The 14,240-nt window shown below is 42.2% G+C and overlaps 1 protein-coding gene across 1 annotated transcript in view; it reads left to right on the forward strand.

Moving 5' to 3' along the window:
- The window catches only part of rbpjb (recombination signal binding protein for immunoglobulin kappa J region b), a 118,237-nt gene extending 104,051 nt beyond the window's left edge, over nt 1–14,186 (forward strand). Inside the window, exons 3-11 of the mRNA XM_046064418.1 lie at nt 164–259; nt 3,227–3,392; nt 3,747–3,921; nt 5,265–5,402; nt 5,722–5,834; nt 6,194–6,334; nt 6,634–6,789; nt 6,954–7,057; nt 9,865–14,186. Of these exons, the coding sequence (XP_045920374.1) occupies nt 164–259; nt 3,227–3,392; nt 3,747–3,921; nt 5,265–5,402; nt 5,722–5,834; nt 6,194–6,334; nt 6,634–6,789; nt 6,954–7,057; nt 9,865–10,189 (1,414 nt within the window). The 3' untranslated portion in view covers nt 10,190–14,186. The remainder of the gene's footprint in view (nt 1–163; nt 260–3,226; nt 3,393–3,746; nt 3,922–5,264; nt 5,403–5,721; nt 5,835–6,193; nt 6,335–6,633; nt 6,790–6,953; nt 7,058–9,864) is intronic.
- The last annotated feature ends 54 nt before the right edge of the window (nt 14,187–14,240 follow it).

Raw genomic sequence — 14,240 nt, forward strand, 5'->3', positions numbered from 1 at the left:
CCCCCCCCCCCCCCCAAACACACACACACCGACCCCTTGAAGCTCCCTCTTTGTCAGCTTTAGGTTTCAACACACCCAGTATCACTTCACCTCATCTGCCAGATAACATTAATGGGCCTGCATGTAAACACATTTCTTTTTTTCTTTTCTTGTCATCTTGCAGAGAAGCGATGAGGAATTACCTGAAGGAGCGAGGCGACCAAACTGTCATGATCCTGCATGCAAAAGTTGCACAGAAATCCTACGGCAACGAGAAAAGGTGAGTGAGATATAAACAGCAGCTTCTTCCCTGGTGCGCCTCTTTTATCGAGGTTTCCTCGGGCCTGGAGAATCATTGGAATAAAGTGAAATAAGGTTTTTGAAGTTTTAACAGATTCATAGATGGGGAAATGCAAGCAGTTTTATCTGTAGATCTAATCTCCCTGGATCTCTCTCCAGTGTAGGATTAACACTTCACATCCATAAGACTGATCTCTGGTCTTGGAGGTATAGTTCATCACTTTGGGGAAATGTAATTTATTTTAGATTAGATCAGAAGATGTTCGATGAATATGAAGCTGCAGTGGATTGCTTAATCTCAGGACTGGAGACTGGTTGAAGCAGCTAGCCTGGCTCCGTCCAACAGTAACACTATCCACACACCACCACCACCTCGAAAACTCACTAATTATCACGTCATAACTTGTTTGATCTGCACAAGCTGTAGCTTCGCAGGGGATGATGTGCCAGATTATTTCTTGGCTGGGAGCAGGCCAGCTGTTTCCCCCGTTTCCAGTGTTTATGCTAAGCTAAGCTAACTGGCTGCTGGTTATAGCGTTAGATAGATATGAGAGTGGTGCAGTTTTTTCTTCATCTTCCACGTAAGAAGTAAAAAACCCTTGTGTGAATGTGTCAGCCTTTCTTAATGAATGATTAAGTAGCCTTCGTACACACTGCCCTATTGTTTAGTTCACTGATTGCAAACAGCTCAACCTCAAAGAGACTTATTAGCATCATGTAGAAACACAAACTTGGCCCTGGCTTCTTGTCCTTGTCCACCTTTGAGAAGCGGACCCTTTCATTGCAAGGATTTATGGACAGGTAGCGTCTGTCACTGAAGGGGATCGGGCTAAGGAGTTAATGGAAAAACACACATTCCAGCTTGCCTCTGTGCAGCACTGGCATCTCAACCCCTCCTGACCTCCTGTATCAAAAAAGTTCGGAGGAGGAAACGAGTGGCGACCTCCTGCATGAGGCCACGTTTAGGTGAAGGCTGCAGAGAGGTGGAAGGATAGGGGAGCATGGGGGGTTGGGGTGGGGGGGAGTCAGGAGTTATGGGAATGAGGGAGATAAAAAGGCTCCTAGTGGGAGTGTGCTGGTGAAACCGTGGGGCATTTAGGTGTAAGGGTTCAAGGATGAGAGCAGACAGGTCTCTGTGGTTCATCGACCGGCCATCTTAACCTGATGCTTTCTTGCTTTTTTATAATTTCCACTCAAGTGCAGGGTGATCACTGGCTGTCTCAGCCCCCACTTTTTTTCTCCGTCTCTGCAACTCGTCTTCTCTTCCTCATAACCTTTCCTGTAACTCTGCTCTCACCTTTCTACCTCTCACTCTCAAACTTTTTATAGCCCCCTCTTGCTCATTACGCAACTCTTTTCAGCACTCCATCCGCCGCCTGTTTTCTTGGCCCGAGCTGCAGCTCTGCCTGCGATCTCACCGGGCCTATCTCCTGGCTAAATCAGCCGTTTGCAGGCCAACTCCGAGACACCTCGGAGAGTTGGAGCGCAACAGGGGAGAGAAAGATGGGAGAGAGGGGCTGAGACTTAGATGAATTCCTCAGATAAAGTGTGGCTGACTTGTCCAGTTAATGTAAAACGAGTGAGGCAAACGGCAGCAAAAGGAACCACTCAAACACTCTTGTCACACTGTATGCGTGCGCAGGTTCAGGATCAGTGTTGCCGGATTGTGAGTAGCTGAAAGACATGCCGATGAAGGGCTTTAAGTGTGGATGCTGATGTAAAACCACAGCGTCTGTAACCAGCTGGGTCACAGACAAGTGTCTGAATTAGCTGCTTAGCTAGTCCCAAAGGGATTTCTGCTGCATCGAAGTCACAACACTCACATCACATATAAAAAGTGAAGTTCGTGTTTCCACAACCTTTGGGCCTGCAAAACCCCACAGTGCTTATGTCATATGTGTCTATCTTGCACCTCTGATGACTTTCGCCCCTGTTGTAAGAAGGGAGCCCAAGAAAGTGGGTGCATGGAGAATGCAAATGTGCCTTCTCCCTCCTTTCGAGCTGCCTCTTTTCTGTCTGTGCTTTTTATAGGAGGTGAAAGTAGACAAACACCCACAGAGACAGACACTGGTGTTGCGAAATAGGTCGCTTTCCAGTTCCACACTGACGCACATGCATTTATTTGAAGTGTGCTGGTTGAGCTATGAGTTGATTTCCCTTTTGATAAGGCATTTTTTCTAAATGGAGTTCTTTTACTTGACGTTAGAAAGAGCTTCAAGGGAGTAGAGCAGGAAAAGTATGAAATCCTGAAATGGAAAAAAAGTTACCTTTTTTTTTCTTGAAATTCTGGTTTATATGTATTTCAACAGATCAGTTTCATGCTGGGCTGATCATGTTAACATCTGCTAAATTAGACTTGCCAGTTTTAGGAAAGTGTTTAGTTCAATTGTACATAAGAGCATAGTTTCTGACTGTCATGTGGAAGCAAAGTACAGGTCTGCCCTCTTCTGGTGTAAATTAGGAAATGCATGTTGAGTTTGTACAATTTAAAGAGGTGTTGTTGGGGTTTTATTTAGTCAGTGACATCCAGGCTAAAATTGCTGTCTTGCCAGGTGGCTGTATCCTTGAAATGTGCTTTTCAAAATGTATTTCTTTGTTGACATTTCTTGACTTTTTCAGGACAAATAATGTAGAAGTTGTTCTTAAAACCACCAAACCTTCTGAGCCGTCCATGTAGTGGTCCTTTTGTCTTTTTTTTAAATCCGCAAATGGATGGAACATAACATACCTAACAAGCTCAAATATTACTGACAAGAGCTAAAAGGGTCACAAACATTTGGTGTCTGATGTGGGACCTGCTCAGCTGGGACTGTTCAGGTGGCCTCTTTAGCATCTGCTACCATTAAAAAAATGCTTACTTGAATATCTGTGAGGAAGAAAAGAGGGCATGTTTTAGATGGTTCGAGGGATTTGAATGAAAAAATTTAATATTTGTGCATGTGTCCAGGTTCTTCTGCCCTCCTCCCTGTGTTTACCTGATGGGCAGTGGCTGGAAGAAAAAGAAGGAGCAGATGGAGCGAGACGGCTGCTCCGAGCAGGAGTCGCAGCCATGTGCCTTCATCGGCATCGGCAACAGCGACCAGGAAATGCAACAGCTTAACTTAGAGGGAAAGGTACAACACACACACAGAGCATCACTCTGTTCTTTACCTCAACACAAACACACACATAGTTACTCACAAGAAGATACACAGCTTGCCACCAGGCAGTATGGGAAGTCTCTTGTTTACCGTTGGTGCATTTGAAGGTTTTTAATTCCACCATTGACTGTGGGGACAATTATGTAAGAGATGATGTGGTAAAACATCACTGAAGTTGCTAAAGAAATGTGAGCTGTGTTCTAGTATCACTGCAGTGTTTTGCCTTTTTATTAGGACAGAATGCATTGATCTAATGTGTTCTGATTTCTCTCCACTTTGCCCATGTCTTCCTCTCCTTCCCCCGCCGTGTCCTCTGCTCATCGGCAGAATTATTGCACAGCCAAAACCTTGTACATATCCGACTCCGACAAGAGAAAGCACTTCATGTTGTCTGTCAAGATGTTCTACGGCAACAGCGCTGACATCGGTGTCTTCCTCAGCAAGAGGATCAAAGTCATCTCCAAGCCCTCCAAAAAGAAGCAGTCCCTGAAAAACGCTGACTGTAAGTTTGTCGTCGTCTGTGCCTTAGACACAGTGTGTGTTTGTCAGTTATTTCTGCCGGGGATACTGATGAGTTCTGATGGCCGTGGGAGTCTTTTGCTGTGGTTTGTGTTGCACAGAAAATATTGGCCTACATGTTTAATTTTGGGCAAAGATTAAATGTTAAACACTACGATCAGCCTTTACAATATTGCACACTATTTTCACAGAAATTAAGCTTTGGATTTTAAAGAGGTGGTATTATGCTCATTTTCAGGTTCAAAAGCTTTATTTGTTTTACTTGGTTTCGTTTTCAAAAAACACAATTTTTTTTTTGTCATACTGCACATTGCTGCAGCTCCTCTCTTCACCCTGTGTTGAAGGCTTTGTTTTAGCTATGGAGTGATAAATCTTACCTCTAAATGATCTTTGTTGGGAGTTGCACATGCGCAGTACCTAGTTAAGGACTACTAGCCAATCAGGAGCAGAGTAGGTTGAGCCCTGAGAAGCCGGTAAACGGCTTCGGTTCAGCTGTATATGTTGCCGACCAGCTTATCATCATAGACAGGAGCAAGAGTTTCAGAGTGGTGAGTTATTCATCTGTAACAAAAGTATCTTTCATCCAGCTCTGTCTCTACATCATTGTAACAACTGTATGTCCACTGTCTGTCTGGAGGGTAGCTAGTGTTTGGAAGGTAGAGGAGAGGTGTGTGCTGCAGCTCACTGTTTTTCCACCGGTGATTTTGAGGGCGTGTCTGACTAGCTGCCAGGCTAGCATTATGACGCCTGTTTCACTGATGTCACAGTAAAGAGGAAGAAACGGCTGGGCTACAAACGAGCTGTTTTCAGGCAGTTCAGAGCAGAGTTTTCTGTGGGAGATGGGAACTCCCTTTGGGCTTTTTCACTTTGCAAACCTCTTAAATGCACAAAAAAGGTATATAACTCAATAAAGGAGAGGGGGAAAAGCCAAAAAGCATAATACTACCTCTTTAAGCATTTCCGTCTTTAAATGTCCATATCAATATTACTTTTCACTTATTTATTTATGTACTTTTACTTTATTTTTACTTTTATACTTTATTTATTTGATTTTATTTAATTTTAGCACTGAAATGTTTTAGTTTGTGTAGAAAGGTGTTGAAACAATAGTTTATCATTATTAATATTTCCAACCACTAGAGGTCAGTGTAGCCTCACACAAGTGTCCAGCACACCTGTAATGTACACTGCCGAGGTTATCACACTGTTAACACAACTGTCCTGAAAGCAGCATGTCATGTTTGGGTTGCTATGTAACCTGCCCGTCTGTGTGTGTGTGTGTGTGTGTGTGTGTGTGTGTGTGTTCTTGTTCATGTTTATCCTCAGTGTGCATTGCATCGGGGACCAAGGTGGCGTTGTTCAACCGGCTTCGGTCCCAAACAGTCAGCACGCGCTATCTACACGTGGAGGGCGGCAACTTTCACGCCAGCTCCCAGCAGTGGGGCGCCTTTTACATCCACCTGTGTAAGCCTCATTCACCCTGAGCCGTCGGTGTTACACAAACATCATGCAAACGATTTTTAGAAAAGCTTCACATCATGCCGACGTTCAGCAGGAGTAAAGTGAGGACTGTGGTTTGACAGCTTGTCACATTGTCTTCACGTCTCTTTCTCTGTTGTAAATGCAACCCACGCTGTATTAAAGTTATTACACAGCTGGTTCATCACAGACAAAGAGAAAATGATTGATTGATTGATTGAATGTGGGTTTGTGTAAATAGGAAATGTTGAGGCTCGTGGGTGGCTCGCCGCAGCACTGACTTCTTCTCCCCTTCGTTTTTCAGTGGATGATGAGGAGTCAGAAGGAGAAGAGTTCACTGTGAGAGACGGTTACATCCACTACGGCCAGACTGTCAAGCTGGTTTGCTCCGTCACTGGCATGGCCCTGCCCAGACTGGTAAAAGAAACGCATCGTTTGAGATTAGAAAAGACAGAAATAGAAACTAATGATCCCAACAGGGATCACAGCAGCTGCTAAGATTGAAAAAGAATAAAGAAAATAACATCAAAATGCAAATGGGAGCTATTGAGAAGAATAGCTCTTATTGCCTAAACAAATGTCTTTATGATATCGTCCTTATCTTAAAGGAATAGTTTGACATTTGGTAAATATATTATGTGCAGTGCTATTTCTTGGTCTGGTGAATACACCCCGTGTCCTCCCTCCCTCCCGTTTTTCCATCGTTCCCTTCCCCTCCCTCTCCCATCTATCTTCCAGTTGGCTAATCTCTGTCTCTCTCTCTTTTCCCCTTTCAGATAATCCGTAAGGTGGACAAGCAGACAGCGCTGCTGGACGCCGACGACCCTGTCTCCCAGCTCCACAAGTGTGCCTTCTACCTGAAGGACACAGAACGCATGTACCTGTGCCTTTCCCAAGAAAGGATCATCCAGTTTCAAGTTAGTGTCTCAGCCAGTCTGTCACGTCTGCTGTCTCTTCGCCTGTGCACATAAAATCAGGGTTTGAGGTCACTTCACCCTCAGATCCAGTTAATCTCATACAGTTCACAGATGGTTGAGGATGATTGCGTTAGCAAAGCGTGTGCAGTCTACTTACCTCCAGCATTTTTTACTTGTTAAGATAGTTGCAAAGCCGAAGGGGGACGTTTGATTGCAGCCCTGAGGAGAGTAGTCTTGATTGAGCGTAATAGCTAGTGGTTATCTCTACCCCTGATGTGCCCTCCTTTCCCTTCTGCTAGGCCACTCCATGCCCAAAGGAACCAAACAAGGAGATGATCAACGACGGCGCCTCCTGGACAATCATCAGCACAGACAAGGCCGAATACACTTTCTACGAGGGCATGGGCCCCGTCCACTCGCCTGTCACCCCTGTGCCTGTGGTAGAGAGCTTACAGGTACACACTGGAGAGACGTGACTGTGGATGCACAAACGGCAACAAAAGATTTTTAGCTTTGTTGTACTTCCACAAGTCCCTGAACATACATCAGCGCACAGTGTAGGATTAGGACTTACTCTTTTTTTTGTACATTTCCTTAAAATGATCATCTTTGTCTGCAGCTAAACGGTGGCGGCGATGTCGCCATGCTGGAGCTGACGGGACAGAACTTCACTCCAAATCTGCGGGTCTGGTTCGGAGACGTTGAGGCTGAGACCATGTACAGGTGTGTCTTTGCTTCGGTTTCTTTTTACTTTCTGATTTTCTGAGAAATGTACTGTTTCTTTGGATTATTCCCCCCGCCGCCTGTTACTTTTTATGCACACTGTATTTTATCACACCTACTTATAGGCCTCTTTTCATTTCTTGGCCAAAATGAGATTCATCATCTTCTCCACACTATGTAGATTATTTATGCCTAAAAGCATACAAATTGTGCATTACAGCGATTTATTAGGGATCATAAAGTTCGGCATCAAGTGTAATGAATATAATGGAGATGTGAATAAGTTAGTATTGTAATTTTGTAAGACATAATGCTGCAGATCCTGTGAATGTGTAATGGCACAATTGGCTACTGCAAGAAACAGATAGTATTCTCCGCTTTAGTGATTCAGCTGGCTGCTATATCACACGAGTCAAGTCGTGTAATCCGTCTGTCCTCCTCCTTCACACCTGTGCAGCGAGTTTGAAGTGAACCAAAAATGTTTAAAGAGCCAAGGTACTGTGACATTACACCCTTGTAAAATGCCATCGCCTTGGCTTTGCGTTTTATAGACTGATTTAGATTTAAGTTGTTTATCAGTGCCACCCACCGAGCATCAAGTCAGAGACGGTGGAGGAGCGTGAATGTCCACGACCGTCAGTTGAGCCGAGGGACCTCCCTGACTGCAGTCCTACAGCCCTCTGAAATGCCTTTATGTTGATGTCTCACACACATATTATCCTAGCTTTATATATAATAAGATTTCCTGGCTTTACAAACGTGAGCTTTTAATAGATTTAGCATTAGGCATTATGAAAGTACCATTTACATAGTGGTAGCGATCCATTTTAATAACTCTTGTATCAGACCGGACAATTTTTAATCGTTGTGATGAAGTGAACGATTTGGTCTGGTATTTGATTTGCTGGATTATCAAAAAAAACATACGTTTTCTTCTGGTATATAGTTTTCTGACTTTCCTGACAATTCAGTAATATAACAAGTGATACCTTTTACAGATATCTGGCCTTGGAATTTAACGCATCATGACAGGCTTTTATCCATATCGCCCCCTCTCAGACAGACACAAGTTAACGTTTGTCTCCACTTTCATTAACAGACAATGGTGTTTTGCATTTACATATTGTGGCTGTCCAATAAAAACCATGTAAATCCAGTTTTTCCGATTTCTAATGTTTCAGTTAAATTAGAAGATTACGCATGTTGGATTTGGTTTGAGAACATTTTCCTTCTTTGTGAGATGAAAAACGATTTTAAATATCCAAATTTACAGTTTTTTTAAGCTTATGATGGCATTTTGGAGATACATGAGTTTGTTTCTTCAAGTTACAAATATAACCTCCATTTCAGTGTTTCCCACAGGATTTTAAGAGACTATGGTGGGAGGGCCTCAGACCTTCTCACTTTTTTATACATTTTAAAGTTAAATGCATTAATTTGGTGCAAAATTAAGAGTCTATCTATGCCTAAGTTTGTATGCTTGTAAACAATGTTGTGCTCTTATAAACTACTTAATCATAACCCCATTGTATAGCGATAAATGGTGATGAAACGGCAACAAAAGTCAACAAATTTATTTAATGTTTTCCCAAAAACCCTGAATCAAAGAATAGAAAATAGAAAAACATTTTATTATTGTTTTTTTTTTTTTTTTTATTGGACACGTAATAAATTTTATACTTTCTGTGAATATAATCCAATTAATCTTATTTCCATGCTGTAGACACCTTATTTTGAAAACCGGACGTTGTCACATGTGTATCCTCGCGCTAAATTCATCAAGTCTGACCCAACTTGATAAATAATGTTGTATGTGGTTCTTGTATTGCGTAACATGAAGCCTCTCTTCAGGCAGGACTCTAACACTGCCACACTGGTCTTTCTAAAGAGAGAAACTGACAGGATAAAGTCTCTAACCTGCCTATCAGCTAGCACCGCTCTGTTACAGTGGATTTACCATAAAGGCTTTAATACGTGTGAACTAAATTTAGGTGCGGTGTCTCGAGTCGGATGCCAAAGTGTGTGAGCGTGCAAGCTCACCGCAGCGCGGAGTAGTGCCCACAAAACACAACGTTAGCGGTCTGTAATGTTGCTATGAGATGTGTAAAAATATTTTCGGTTAATTTTGAAACTGTGACGGAGCAAATTAGACTGTGTTTGGCCACCATGGTCTCGTTAATTAATGGGAAACACAGCATTTTATTATCGGTTATTTTCAATGTAAAATAGTGCTTTCAATTCTAGTGTTTTAAGGAATCCTTCGTAGCGCCGCAACTAATGATTTATTTCACCATTGATTAATCTTTTGGACTATAAAGCGTCAGAAAATAGTGAAAATTGTTCCCTGAAGCCAACGTTGATGTCTTTTTAAATTGTTTTCTCCAGCCACCATTCTGATTTATTGTCACATAAGACAAAGAAAACCAACAAATCCTCAGACCCCAACAGAGAAGTAAGAAGGGAATCTTTCGGTGATTTTCCTAAAAATTGGATTTTAGCGATTATTTGAATATCAATAGTTTGCAATTAATTTTATGTAAATCAACAGTTCAATTCAAAACAAATCAATTAACAGATTAATTAATAGTTTCAGCTCAAGTTGTCATAAGAAAGTACAATAAACTGGTTTTACTTTTTGAGCTATTGTAGAGGTTTAGGTGTTCCTTGGATACCTCATTCTGAATCAGAGCTCTTCAAGGCTCAAACACGAATGAACAAAGAGACCCTTGATAGTTATCTTGTATCACGAGTCTGTATTGTACGTTGCCCTCACTCTTTGTGTTCCTTTTCCACCAAACACACTGCAGGTGTGCGGAGAGCATGCTGTGCGTGGTGCCTGACATCTCCGCCTTCCGTGAGGGCTGGCGCTGGGTGCGGCAGCCCGTCCAGGTGCCTGTCACGCTGGTTAGGAACGACGGCATCATCTACTCCACCACACTGACCTTCACCTACACGCCGGAGCCCGGGCCGCGGCCACACTGCAGCGCCGCCGGGGCCATCCTGCGGGCCGGAAGCTCCAGCCTGCTCAGCAACAGCAGCCAGGATTCCGGCCCTGGCGTCTACGGCCCCAACAGCACCTCCAACACGGGAGTCACATCCTCATCCTCTGCCGCCGCAGCTGTGGTCTCCTAACGCACACAGGGGGCCACTCGTTACAATATGCCTTGAGAGCAAATGTACCACAAAGGTATATAAAGACTATGGGAAATAAACAAAAACTGACTCACTCTAAAGTGCTGCGTATTAATTTTGGATACAAAGAAGCTGAAAAGGAAAACTTGGTGGGAGAAAGGAGCAAACGCAGGGGAAAACTGAAGGAGGAGCGACGTCACAACGCTGTCAGCCAATAGGAATAAGTGAAAGTGCTCCTTGAAAACCCCCCCCACCCCCCCACCCCCCCTCTTTGGTTACTTTAGGGACCTGCCTATACAGTTCTGGTGTTTGGAATGAGTGGAGTTCCTGCAGGCTCAGAGCACCAGCACCTTTCTACGGCTGTGAGAATGGAAACCACAACAACAATACATCCAACATGTCGCCGTGTACAAAAAAAAAATCTCTTGAAAGTATATTTTTTGCCCCCGCCCCCCTTCCACCACTTGTTTTATAATTATTCCTTTTGTTTTGTGTTATTTTGCATTCGTTCCTTAAAGGGGGCTGGATGTATTGTTGTTGGAGGGAGCGCAAGGATGCCGAGGGACACATAAAACGTGACGATAACATAGTTTTTATGGACCAAGGATCTTGTATAAGCTTTAGTAAAGGTACATTTTTCTCCATACCTTTTTTGTATTAAACATATAGTACACTTTTGTTACCAAATAGTTTCTATTCTTCCTCTGAGCTTGGGCTTTGTTTTCCCCCTTTGAGGTCCAAAATCCCAACCTGTATGTTATTGCGACCTTACTACAAACGCCTGCTTTTTCAGTCTTTGGATTGAGCTTTTTGTTTGTTTTGTTTTTTTTCCTTTTGATACTCTTGCTTCTTCTGATGGGGGGAAAAATCTGAAGTCTGGGTTGTTTATTTGCGTAAGCAAAGGTTGCTTTTTTGTTTTTTTTGTTTTTAAATTGGGGAATAACCTCAGAGGGCCTATGTTTTTATCATTGGTTTTTATGAAGTCTTTAAAAAGAAAAGCTTTAAGCAACGCCTCTGCCTTGCCTGCAATACTCTATGTGCGCGATGTCTCCTTTGAAAAGTATACACATCAGTACATCTCACATGGAGCCATAGCAACATTTGCAGAATACATGAAAAAATAGACTTCCATGGTTACGAAAACAAACTCGGTTTGTCATTTTCAAACTATAGTAACGAGCGTAGTCACTGACTTAAAAGGATAGCCTTAGTACTGTATATTCTTACTGTGTACACATTCAAACCGGTCACATATCTTATATCCTGTGTCTGTTGCTTTATTGGTCACTGTATCAGATAATGTAGTGAAAGTTGTCTCTCCAAACTGCACCTAGCCAGGTGTCTTCCAGTGTGTGCTGTAGTTCTGTTGGCATTTAACTCCAGTGGTTTTCCAAAAAAAGACTTTTCAATACTCTTTTCAATTTGATGTGGCCTTACTGATAACTTCAATTACAAAAAAAAATACTTCATCTTTTTCTTATCTGTTGATAACTCACCTTGGAGGAACCTGTGCATAGCACACAAACATGCTAATGCCTCGCTTCTTATCACAGGAGCTCTGCTGTTTGGAGCTCGTTGAACCACCTTGTCGTGCATAGCAGCCTTCTGAAGGATCTCTTAGCCTTCGTCTTTTGGTGTACAAGTACAAAGAACCCCGTTTTTTATTCTCATGCCGGTGCCCAGCACCTTTTCACTTTTGGTACAATGTCTCACGAGCGCTGTAAGCTCTTTTCAGCCTTCTTTTTTTTAAAAAAACAAAACAATCTCCTGTGGTTTATTATCTTTGCAGAAACGTGTGTGTGTGTGTGTGTGTGTGTGTGTGTGTGTACATTGTAAACGCACTGTCTAAGTAGTTGCACTCATCTGTGTTCATGCCGACCGCGTCTCCTGTAGGAGTATAAAGGCCTTCTTAAATGTGTATTATTGCAGATGTGCAGTTCCAAACATAACAGCAATATTGTACAGGTCATTTCATCGTCTTTGTCTGCCTGAGCACTAGTTCACCAGCCAGTGTGCGTGCGTGTGGGTGACTGTCATATGTAGTTGCCGTAATGGAATACTGAGTCAGACTCGCTCCATTTCAACCAACCGCTCTCCAAAAAGGAAAAAACCTTTGAGATTCACGGGTCTTTTCTGTCTTCCACCCGGATCCAAATGTCTTATAATTGTGGATAAACATTCAAAGGCAATACTTGTGATTTTAGTATTACAGTACAACTGTAAACTCTTCCGGGGAAAAAGGAATAGAACAACGATACTGTAACTTGAATGTCTGCTTAATGAAGTAATTTCAGAATTTTTCTTACAAACAAACCCTTGAAATAGGAACAAAAAAGGATTCGCTTGCACCCCCTTTGATGTGTAAAAAAAAAAAAAAGATGAACTTAAGTTATGCCCCCTGTTTCGGCACCCTGCCCACCTGTCAGTCATTAGTGTAAAATGTTTTATATTGTAATAATGATATTTTTTAAATTATTGGTACAAAGTCTCCCCTTATGTCAGGAAAAAAAAAGAAAAGAAAAGTGCATTATTGCCCGTGCTGCCTAGGTTGGCCACTTTCTGTCTGTCCTGGAATTGTGGAGGACTTGGTGCTGCAGCTGTAATGTAGCATCCAAACCTAATAGTTGCGCTTCTTCACGCTGAAGTCTTGTGACGAGCTGCAGGTCAACCTGAACTCTTTTACTCTGCAGGATGGAGGTCACTAAATCCCATCTGTAGATTTTTAACCTGCTTGTTTTCTCCATGTTTATTAGCTCTAAATTCAGACAGTTTTTAACATAGCCTCTACATTTGCATCACAACCCCCTCTGAGCTTGGATATTTTGGGGTTTTTGTTTACAGTCGAGTTGCCTCTTTAGGCCGACCACCCCTGGCTCCTCTTCATCTTCCTCACGCGAGTCTGAACAGAGCAGCTTTGTCACATTCGCTCAAACTAATAAAGGGGGTGGTGCACGCTGTTTAAAAATAATAATAATGTGTCGCCTTGACAATCCGAGCTGGTTTACAGTTAGTTTTTCTCTTCAAACGTTCTGCCGTTTTGAGAGATAGGGAGGGTCCAGAATAACTTGATCACATGCCTCGCTCACGAACTGTCAAAAGCGGTCAGAAAAATGTTACATGCCTTCTTGGAAAAAATAAATAAAACGCACGCTCTGTTAACCTGGCGACAAAGCTTTCAGAGAGGGAATCAAATCTCATTAGTGATGCTTTTACAAAATGGCTTAACCAGTTTCTTTCTACTTCGTGTCTGTCTGGTCATATTTGTTTTTGCTCTTCCAAAAGCAGCTGTTCTTGTGTGTGTGTTTGTTTTTTTTGTAATGAGCTCTGAACAATGTATGTATCCTCTAATATGCCAAATGTCTTTTTTATAATGTAGTTTTCATGCACTGCTAAACAAAACAGGGCAGAGTGAGAGGCAGCTTTAAACAAATAAAAAAACAAAACAAAGGAGTGTGGAGCCCTTCTCTGTCGCACTCAGCCTTACTTCTCCTTAAGACTTATCTGGCTGTTTGCACTACAGAGCGCTAACCTTTCTCTTTCTCTCACACATTTCATCCTCACTCGTCATCGCTCATGTTTATGTATGTACATTTGGAGTGTTCTCACTTTCTCCTCTTATTTTTTTTTTTTTTTGGTTTTAACATGCAGCCTGTTATGCTTAGCTTTGCTACAGTTGGATCACTTTTTTTTTTGTTGTCATCCCCCCCTTCTCCATGTCCTTTCACTATCTTTCACTCTCACTGTGTCTGTGTATTATTCTAGTAAATGGTAAGCAGAGGTGTCATTGTGGTAGTATACTCAGTGCTCCAAAGGGTTGCTGATGGTAGAAACCTGTGCCGTTTGTAACATTTAGCAATAATGTCAAAACAAAGGGGACGGTTTTTTGATAACATACGTTAGTTTGTTTTTTGTACATATTGCAGCTCCAGGTCATGCTCAAATCTGTATGTCATTAAAAGAAGAAAAAAAAAAACAAGGAAAAAAAAAACTTGCAATATTGGCATAAAAATGAGAAATAAAAAAGGTGATATAAAATCTTGCTTTGTTGTGT

This window comes from Micropterus dolomieu, linkage group LG12 (genome assembly GCF_021292245.1).
Source record: "Micropterus dolomieu isolate WLL.071019.BEF.003 ecotype Adirondacks linkage group LG12, ASM2129224v1, whole genome shotgun sequence".
In the NCBI taxonomy this organism is placed as follows: Eukaryota; Metazoa; Chordata; class Actinopteri; order Centrarchiformes; family Centrarchidae; genus Micropterus; species Micropterus dolomieu.